Below are 10,769 nucleotides of genomic sequence, written 5' to 3'. Positions count from 1 at the left end.
AAAAAAAAAAAAAAAAAGACACAAATGGCAAACAGGCACATGAAAAGGTGCTCAACATCACTGATCATCAGAGGAATGCATATCGAAACTACAATGAGACATCACGTCACCCTAGTTAAAATGGCTTTTATCCAAAAGACAGGCAATAACAAATGGCAACAAGGAGAAAAGTGAGAAAAGGGAACCCTCATACACAGTTGGCAGGAATGTAAATTAGTATAATATGATGGAGGACCATTTGGAGGTTCCTCAAAAACTAAAAATAAAACTACCATATGATCCAGAAATCTCACTGCTAGGTATATACCGAAAAGAAAGGAAATCAGTATATTGAAGAGATATCTGCACTCCCATGTTTGTTGCAGCACTATTTACAATAGCCAAAATTTGGAAGCAACTTCAGTGTTCATCAGCAAACAAACGGATAAAGAAAATGTGGGACGTATGCACAATGGAGTACTATTCAGACAGAAAATTATGAGATCCTGTCATTTGCAACAATATGGATGGAACTGGAGGTTATGATGTTAAGTGAAAAGCCAGGCAAAGAAATATAACTTCGTATGCTCTCATTTATTGTGAAGGCTAAATAAATGAAAACTATTGAACTCATGAAGATAGACAGTAAATTGATAATTACCCAGAGGCTGGGAAGTGTAGTGGGGAATGGGAAAGGGGAAAGTGGAGATAGTTAATATATACAGAAGTGTATGAATAAGATCTGGCTATTTGATAGCACAAGGTGACTGCAGTCAACAAGAATTTACTGTATATTTAAAAATCACTTAAAGGGTATAATTGGATTGTTCATAACATAAAGAAAGCTGGGCATGATGGCTCACACCTGTAATCCCAACACTTTGGGAGGCCAAGACAGGCAGATCACCTGAGGTCAGGAGTTTGAGACCAGCCTGGCCAACATGGTAAAGCTCCGTCTACACTAAAAATACAAAAATTAGCTGGGTGTGGTGGCGGGCACCTGTAATCCCAGCTTCTCGGGAGGCTGAGGTAAGAGAATTGCTTGAACTCGGAAGGTGGAGATTACAGTGAGCCGAGATAGCACCACTGCACTCCAGCCTGGGTAACAAGAGCGAAACTCTGTCTCAAAAAAAAAAAAAAAAAGAAAGGATATGTGCTTGAGGTGATAGACACCCCATTTACCCTGAAGTGACTGTTACACACTGTATGTATCAAAATATTTCATGTACCCCATAAATATACATACTATGTACTCACAAAATATAAAAATTAAAAAATAAAAAGGTCCAGTTTTGGGTTTCATTAATTTTTTTTCTATTGTTTTCCTATTTTTAATTTCATTGATTTCTGATTTTTCCCCCTTCTTGCTTTAGGTATTGCTCTTCTTTCTCAAGTTTTCTAAGGTGAGAACTCAGATCATTCATTTTAGATTTTCCTTTCTAACATAACATTTAACACTGTAAGTTTCCCTCAAGCAACTGCCTTTATTACAGCCCACAAATTTTGACAAGGTGTATCTTCATATTCATTTAGTTTTTGCTCATCTTTGCATTTCAGTTTGAAAGTTTCTCTTGATTTAACTTCAAATTCACTGATTCTTTCCTCAGTGGTGCGCACACTACTGATAAGCCTATCAAAGGAATTCTCCCTGTTAACAGCTTTTTCCTCTAGCATTCTCTTGATTCTTAGTTTCCATGTCTCTGCCTACATTACCCATCTGTTCTTACATACTGTCCATTTTCCATTAAACCCCTTAGCATATTAGTTATTTTAAATTCCCAGTATGACAATTCCAAAATTCCAATACATCTTGCCACATCTGAGTCTGAGTCAGGCTTGCTTTGTCTTCTCAGACTGATTTTTCGTCTTGGTTAGCATGCATTGTAATTTTTTGTTGAAAGCCAGACAAGATGTATTGGGTAACAGGAGCTGAGGTAAACAGACCTTTAGTGTGAGGCATTCTGTTAATGCCCAGAAGTTGGGTTATGTTTAATGTCTGCTGTAGCTGTAGCTGTCCATTTCCTCCAATGCCCTTATTTTTGTCTGTTTTATTGTCTCTAGGTTTCCCCGTTAATAGGGATATTGGGGAAGGGAAGTACTCTATAATCTGATTATATCTCCATTGTTTTATTGGGCCAAATTCCTTAAAGTGTGACCTGCAAAGAGTTTCTTAGCCTTTTTTCTCCCCTTCTTACAGAAATGCTAGAGGGGGCTGGAGGTGGTTAACAGAATTCTAAGTCAAATAAAGCTCTGGTAAAGTAATTTCTCCTGAGGGCAGACCTTTGTTAGGGATAACAGAACACTGTGGGCATATTTTTAAATGGATACTTTTCCCCCCTCCCTGCAAGGCATAAGGATTTTTCTTCTATCTTCACCATGAGAGCCTGGTGAGACTTCTGGAGGTAAAATTCACAAAGGTGCAGGAGTTCTTGTAAGACTAGGCCCCCAGGAGTGTTAAATGCTCAGTCTTCAGCAATTCATCAATTAAGATCTAAGCTTTCCTACCAGTTACCGGCTCCAGAAGCTTCTTCTCCTGTTAAGCCATGATTCTCTGTATTTACCTGCGTGTTCAGTTTTTGGAGTGGACCTAAATTCTCCGATGGATCTAAGAGCTACTGATTTTCAGTTTTTCAGCTTTTTTTCATGTTGTGAACATGGGAGTGTCGACCTTCAAGCTCTTTACATGTCAGACTGGCCTCAGTCTGATTTTAAGCAACCTGAGTATTGTTTGCCATCTAGTTCTTTTATCTGGACCACAGCACTTTGTATAGTAGATTTATTTGAGGCAGTTAGTTCACTCTCTCACTAAGTAATTCTTTAATCTTTAGAAAGTAAAATTGCTTAATAAGATTCAATAAAGTTGTAGGGCACAAAATTAACATAATAATCAGTAATAATGTATTATATATACTTGATAATTGTTAAAAAAAAAAAAAAAGGGAGACATGAGAAGTTGTCAAGAAAAAAAACTGAAAGTGCTTAATGGCAAGAAAATACGAGGCTTTAAAAAGCATTGCTTTGGCCAGGCACAGTGGCTTACATCTGTAATCCCAACACTTTAGGAGGTCACGGTGGGTGGATCTCTTGGGTCCAGGAGTTTGAGACCGGCCTGGGCAACATAGGAAAACCTCATCTCTACCAAAACACAAAAATTAGCCCTGTGTGGTGGTGCAAGGCTGTAATCCCAGCTACTTGGGAGGCTGAGGTGGGGGGATCACTTGGGTCTTGGGCAGGAAAGTTGCAGTGAGCCAAGATGGTGCCACCACACTCCAGCCTGGGTGACAGAGTGAGATCCTATCTCAAAAAAAAATAATAGTAGAGCAGGGGTGGGGGCTAAAAAAATAAAATAAATAATAAATAAAAATATAAAATATTGCTCTTAAGTTTTTAACTATTTTAACAAAAATTGGCTTAGTGCTGGAGTTCTGAATAGATATTACAGTTCATACTTCAGCAAATGCAGAGCCATAAATATCAACTAATATACAGTTGTCGAATAATAATTATTTAGGAAGAAACCAACCATCAAGAAGCTCTGAACTTAAAAGTAAAAAATAAAGTTCTAACTGAAAGAAAAGAACATCTTACCATGTGGCTTAGAAAAAGCAAATGTAAGATACTCAGTTAAAATTCATTCATTTAACAAATATTTATAAAATGTTCACTCTAAGGCAGATACCATGCTAAATACTCATGGAAGGATATAAAGATGTAAAAATGTATAAGAGCCAACAGTCTAGAGGGGAGCTAAACTCATAAAATAAATTGTCTCAATTGTTACAATGGCAGTATGCAGAACAGAACAAAGCATATTTTTTTGTTTGTGGGTAGTGTATGTATGGGTAGTATCTGGTAACAGGCAGAGAAAGCTTCACAGAAATGGTGGTTTAAACTGCACTCTGGGCTGGATGTGGTGGCTCACACCTGTAAGCCCAGCACTTTTGGAGGCCAAGGCGGGCGGATCACCTGAGGTCAGGAGTTCAAGACTAGCCTGGCCAATATGGTGAAACACCACACTAAAAATACAAAAAAAGAAAAAAAAAATAGCTGGGCATGGTGGTGTGCGCCTTTAATCCCAGCTACTCAGGAGGCTGAGGCAGGAGAATCGCATTAACCCAGGAGGTGAAGGTTGCAGTAAGCCAAGACCACACCACTGCACTCCAGCCTGGACAGTAGAGTGAGACACTGTCTTAAATTAAAAAAAGAAATGAAAAATAAACAAACTGCACCCAGCATTACCTTTCAGCCTCTTTCCTTTCTCCTAAGTCATACCTCCTAATAGAAGAAGTGAGTTAGAATACACATGCAAGTGACTGTATATGAATATGTAAATGCATGGAAAAAGGACAGAGGAACAGACTTAACTAGTAACAGTCTCTGGAGGTGGAAGTCAAAGACACTTTTCTCCAGTCTGTCCCTGGATATAAGGCAAAAAAAAAGGATACCTAAAAAAAAATGTACATATATCATTAAAGAAAAGTGTAAATGCATATAACTTTTATAATTAAAAACTAATTTTAATGATCAAAGGGAGAAATTATAAGGGCCTTGCTTCATGCAGTGCTAGTAAAAAAAAAAAAGCAGTTTTATGTGAAAAGATGACAAACCTGGTAGGATCCACTTCAAAGCTAACATGTTGCCAATCAGAGGATGTGATCACAATTCGTAATAAAGGATCCAGGAGTTTTTGTAGATAGGTAGCACCATATACCTATAGAAATGCATGAGTAGGAGTTTATTATATCTGCTACATATATTTTACCTTAAAAGAAGACAGTCAGCTCTGCACAATCTGTACATTATTTGACATACCTTGGCGCACACACACACGAAATGAATGATACAAACCTTGAAACAGAACGTCATTATTTTACTGGCCAAGCTGTTGCCTCGGAAGAGAGTCTGCATGGAGTCTGCCAATTCTACTTCTTTAGAAAACATGTTCCAGAGCAGTTGGTAGAGTAAATGCCGAGAATCAAACAGAGTAACCAGAACTCGAGCTAGTTCATCCTGAGAACAAAACAAAATCAGGTTAGTGCAAATAATCCCATTTTTGTTCTCAGGGAGAAAGCTGAAGAGTAGCAAAAATGTAAACCCAAAGTTGACAACCCCTTGCTAAATTAAGGCAAATGGTGACATTAATATTTCTCCTGAGATTTATCTGTGTACATTGTTTATGAAAGATGACTATACATGATGTCTACAACAGCTGTTAATTCCAAGGATCAACTGGTGAAAGCTATTAAGAGAGGCCTAGGCTTTACCAGCAGACGAAATCTCCAGGACTCAACTCAAATTATATCACAAAATGAAAGAGAGCAGAAATAGAAGAGGATAGCAAAGAGTTTAGTTTGATTTGTACAAGCATTTACACAGATCAGAAATAAGACTGATGATCAGAAGAGTTCTACTCTCTTCTCGTATAGTCAGGGAAACTCTGAATACAGAGCATAGACTAGGCAGAGACATGACAAAATTAGAAAGACTATAGAATTTTTGAGAAATCAGGAAGAAAAGGAATTGGGCATTCAGAACCCAGAGATCAGCCAGATTTACATATAAAGCTAGGGGGATAGGGATGAGGGCTGAAATTCCTATCTATTACCTAAATGACATCTTTTATAACTCCCTGTATTAAAGCAGTTTTGGGTACACTCAAGAAAAATGATCTAATAGTAAATCACTGTTTAATTACATAAGAAGAAATTTATAGAGAATGGGGGTAGCCATAAAAAGATGCCTCAATCCTCAAGCAGTTAACAACAAAGGTCAGGATCATGGTCCATAGCTCTCCAATTCTTCCCTCGTCCCCGGATTACAATAATGTGATAGATGAGATCTGGCCTAATAGAAAATTCCTTCTCAAAGTCATTTAATATAAAACTCAATGAATTAAAGCTACTTGAAATGAACAATTATTAAGAAAATTACTGAGTATTTTGAGTGCTAATTATAGGCAGGTGGTAATAAAATTCAGAATTTCCATTTTCAAAACATTTGAACATTTGTGAACTAATTTTAGACTTCAAGAAGATTTCAATAATTTGGAGCTGTTGCTAATCAATGAGTATAAAATTTCGGTTATACAAAGTTTGTTCTAGAGATGTACGGTGTAGCATTGTAGCTATAGATCTCATACTAAGTGTTCTCACCAAAATAAAATACCAGAGGAGACACATTTCAGGTGGTAACAGCAGCAAGGCAGAAACAAGTCTAACACAAAGGAGGTACAGAACGGTAGCTGGCATGGCTTTGGTGAACAAGAAGGAAAATGGCCTAAGACGATGTTGGAGATGTGTCAGGGCCCAGATCAGGTAGAGCCTTGTAAGACAGAATAAGGAGTTTGAATTTTAAGTACAGATATAATAAATATGATCCTACAGCTTTAAGCAGAAACAAATCTACGATGACAGATTACCTTACTAGTTATAATTTACTATAACTGAAATGATTTTTGGTACACTAAAAAGCAAACATCCTTTGCTGGAAGGATATATCCTTTGCTGGAAAGGAACAACCCTTCTCAATGTTTTAGTGTGTATTAAGAATGATGTGATTTTAGGAAAATTTTTCATTAAACTAAGAGACCTAATAGCCATATGATGTCTTTGGTGTTTAAAACAAACAATATCGTAATATCAAATGAAAATACAGTGCTTACATTTTTAAAAAGCTGTATAACACATCATGGGAAAAAGAACAGCAAACCGGAGGTAGTGAACAGGCACAAATCGTGGATTACAATTCCAGCGTTGCAACAACTGAAATTAGGTTTAACCTAACCACCTTATTTTAAATATATGAAGACACCAGAGTAGATCAGTGATTCTTAATCAGTGTTTAAACAGAATTTTCAGTGGGATAAAATGATATAGACTCACTAGTCAGGTCTAGGAGTGCCAACCACTTCCCTACAGCTGAAAAGTCACCTAACTAAACATCTAAGACTTCTTCTGGCTCTAAAATTTTATCAATTCATTCAACAAACATTTATTGAACAAATATATTCTGAAGGATGTGCTATGTACTAGGCATTTTTCTTCCCCATTTACTCTATGCACTTACCCACTGAGAACAAGGAACCACATTGGCCAGAGCCATAGCTATAGGGAGCTCTCCTTGATCACCCATCATTGTGACTAGTTCCACCAATCTCTCAAACCGATCAGCCAATACTGTTTCTGCAAGTGTGTCAAATTCTGTGCCTTGTTGAAGGATTTTTGTCAGAACTTCCATAAATGTAGCTCTTGTCTGGAGATCCTTGTGGTAACCTAAACCTGGTGTGGACAAACATGCAAATTTATTAACATGACCTTGCTGGAGTAATTTTTTGCTTATCTTACATGCCAGTTTTGTAGGTTTTGTATTTCTATATGAAATTTTCATTTGATCTCACCTATGGAGTGCATGAGACCACTGTCTACATTGGCATTGAGTAAATTTGACATTGCAAGGACTGTACAGTGCCTCAATGATGCCAGCCTCCGAGACATGCCACGTTTCCTGCCACCTGTTTGTGCATTTTCATCTTCAACTTCACTGCAGTCATTCAAAAGGTTCATAAATAATGTGAAGTATCTGAGAAATAAAAAGAATGACCTTTACATAGCAAAGTCCACATCAACTAGAAAGCTAACCAGATATTCCAAAACAATAACATGTGCAAGTTATGACTGGTCCTCGATTAACTGCTTCTCTCCTCTCTCGGGATAATCAGCCAGGCTCATTATGAAGTGTGCTGTGTTGGACATGATTTTACCTGATATAGCCTAGTATACCTTTTATAACATAAACATCAAATAGATGCAATGTTTCCTGGTAAATGTGTCACTTTTGATGGTTAGTATATAAAATTTGTGGTCCAGAAAGCTTAGACAATGTCACTTTTGTAAATAACTTAATGAAGCAATCTGGGTTTTATTATAAGCAAAATTTTACTGATCATATTTTCTTTAAAAATAAAAAAAAAACACAGTTATTTTCCTATCCTACTTCTGTCGTGAGGAATATTGTTTGTTTTTGTGTGTGTGAAGGAGATTTATTTGCTTTTTGCTTTGTGGTTTTTGGTGACTGAAATTTACTTAAGAAATAACTGTGATTTGGCTTCCATTAATTCCACACCATCTCCTTCCTCAGGCTGCAGTGGGAGACCAGCTAGAAGTGAAACTACTGCTTCCATGCTTGCCTGGTCCAAATCTCTGAAAAAAAAAAAAAAAAAAAAAATTAGAGACCAGAAATCTTTCAGGCTCTTTCACTTCTCCTCAAATAAACCTCCTATTAACAGATATAAACTTTAGGAACTACCTACTTCACTAAACAAATTATTAGCACAACCCAAATAATTTGAGTTAATATGAAGACCCCAAAATATAAAAACATCTCAAATGGGGAGAAGGCAATATTAACTTTCTACATAGTAATCTTGGCAAAATGACTACCTTAAGTCAGAAGTATGTACAATTGGCCCTCTGTATCAGTGAGTTCTATATCCATGGATTCAATAAGCCATGGACTGAAAATATTTGGAGGGGGAAAAAAAGTAGGGTTTCATCTGTACATAGGTACTCAATATGTACAGATTTTTTTTCTTTGTCATTATTCCCCAAGCAATATAGGATATTATATAACATTTATGCTGCATTAGGTATTATAAGTAATCTAAAGATAATTTAAAGTATATGGGAGGATGTGCATAGTTTATATGCAAATACTATGACATTTTATAACAGGGATTTGAGCATCTGTGGATTTTAATGCTCATGGGAGTGAGTTGTGGGCAGGGATTTGGGGGGTGGTTCCTGGACCTAATCCCTGACAGATATTGAGAGATAACTGTATTATAAAGCTAGGCTTGGTCAAAGAAACATATGTGAATGCTTATTATACAGTCCATCGTGTTTTATCACTTTCTAATATGTGTCAATAAGTATTTATCATTAAAGCAGACTTAATTACTTCCTTTTCTTCTGTCTCTAGTGCTTGAATCAGAAAATCAATTATTTCTTCGAAAGATTCATCACAATGAGTTCCTCAAATAATACCTTTATCTTTTTCTATCTAATCATAACATAAATTCAATCTGAGGCTTTATGTATCTTATTTCCCAATAACTGTAGACTATTCTTCATAAACTGACAACACTAACTTCCCAAACATATTGTTCTCTCACATTTATTTTTAATGAAAGTCTCAGTCAAAAAAAAGTAGTAATAAAAATTAGTGTCTTCATATATTTCAAACACAAAAGTTTCACATCTAAAAAGTTTAAATATGCATAAAATACAAGTATAAAGCTGTAATGAAGTAGTGATAATTCTCACAGTAAAACCCACTAATAGGTCATTCTCTTATTTACCTTGTAAGACATTTTACATCATCATCTGCTGCTTGGTTTGATGTTCCCATAACCCAATCTGTCAGGTATTCTACCATCTTATTCCTATAGAATGATGGAGAAAAGAGAAACAGCAAACAATTTTTTTGAAGCTCCCCCCTCCACACACACTCACAAACACACACACCTTTAGTCATGTAAGATTTCTTATAGTGTAAATAATTTGCCAGATAACCCAGGTGACATGATGACTTTATAAAAGAGATACTGCTATCACAGACACAAAAATCAAAAGGGAACAAGCAATGTGGATATTTAGCCTCCATAACGGCCCTTAGTTATGGTATCAGATGGGAAACAGAATCAAATCTTAGCTCAAGTGTAGCACAGTTTTAGAAAAAGGGAGCACTGCCACAGGCACAAAGCTTAGGGAAATTTGAGGAGAGATACAGAGAAAAACAAACATGTAAATTGCTCTTATTTTTGTCTTCCTTTCTACCAATAACCAGATACTTAGTCTTTTTCTGTATGTCACTTAACATATTAAGATTTACAAGACCCTACATTGCTCTTTTGAGAACTCACCTAAATTTCATCTCTTGGCAAAATGAGAGGTCATCTCTCCTTGCCATCATTACTTCAACTAACTGACACAGTTTCGTTTTTATTTGAATTGCATGGACCATATTCCCAAGCACACGAACATATCTATATAGACATAGAAACAATAAAAAAATGATCAGATATATGCAAAAGAGAAGGCATTCAAAATACTTTAGTTGTCAAGTAAAATGAATTGAAGTTTGAAAACAATAAGATATTTATTTATCTCATAAATATCTTTGTTAAGATATTTATGAACATACACAACTTCTGGTTACCTTATTGTCACACCCTAGTTTGTATGCAGTAAAGAATGGCAAATTAGTTTATCAATTACTACCAATATCAATGTGTAAGAGGTTTTTCTTATCTCTTAAAATATGTTTCTGCTACATTTCAGCAGAACGCTTACCTGACCAGATTTAACATCATTGTTTCAATGCTAGCTTGCCCTAGATGTTCAGAGCTGCCTTCAGTATGATTATCTAGCAAGTTCTTCATTATAGCTATGGTTTGCTCTACAAATTGAGTATTGGTATCAGTCAATAAAACCTATAGAAAGAACAAATACATTAATGATTTGCCATCAATGCACAGAAGACATACCCCCTAGAGAGATGAAACTGACTGACCTAAACACACAAACAGGCACACAGGCACACAACAAAACAAGCATACAGATAAACGCAGACACTCATATGCATACACAAGGCATTTATACCCTCAGGCACCCTTACACACTAGAGTTCCTAAGAAGCAAGCTGGCCCCTACATTGAGATGACTCTTCTTTCTGCAATTTTTTGGCAATTTTTAAAAACTATGAGTACCTAATTTAAATAATCTGAAAGAAAA

General features: G+C 36.2%; 1 protein-coding gene across 10 annotated transcripts in view; it reads right to left on the bottom strand.

The window, feature by feature from the left end:
• Positions 1-10,769, bottom strand: part of NF1 (neurofibromin 1) — a 305,276-nt gene that overhangs the window by 135,536 nt on the left and 158,971 nt on the right. For all 10 annotated transcript variants that reach the window (XM_037743332.1, XM_037743335.1, XM_037743336.1 and 7 more), the window contains 8 exons: positions 10,329-10,468; positions 9,899-10,021; positions 9,335-9,418; positions 8,061-8,177; positions 7,376-7,557; positions 7,045-7,256; positions 4,828-4,989; positions 4,587-4,690 (listed from right to left, as the gene is read on the bottom strand). In XM_037743332.1, coding sequence (XP_037599260.1) covers positions 4,587-4,690; positions 4,828-4,989; positions 7,045-7,256; positions 7,376-7,557; positions 8,061-8,177; positions 9,335-9,418; positions 9,899-10,021; positions 10,329-10,468 — 1,124 coding nt within the window. The remainder of the gene's footprint in view (positions 1-4,586; positions 4,691-4,827; positions 4,990-7,044; positions 7,257-7,375; positions 7,558-8,060; positions 8,178-9,334; positions 9,419-9,898; positions 10,022-10,328; positions 10,469-10,769) is intronic.

Source organism: Cebus imitator, unplaced genomic scaffold (genome assembly GCF_001604975.1).
Source record: "Cebus imitator isolate Cc_AM_T3 unplaced genomic scaffold, Cebus_imitator-1.0 Scaffold140, whole genome shotgun sequence".
Taxonomy (NCBI): Eukaryota; Metazoa; Chordata; class Mammalia; order Primates; family Cebidae; genus Cebus; species Cebus imitator.
This window is presented reverse-complemented; position numbering and strand designations above follow the sequence as displayed.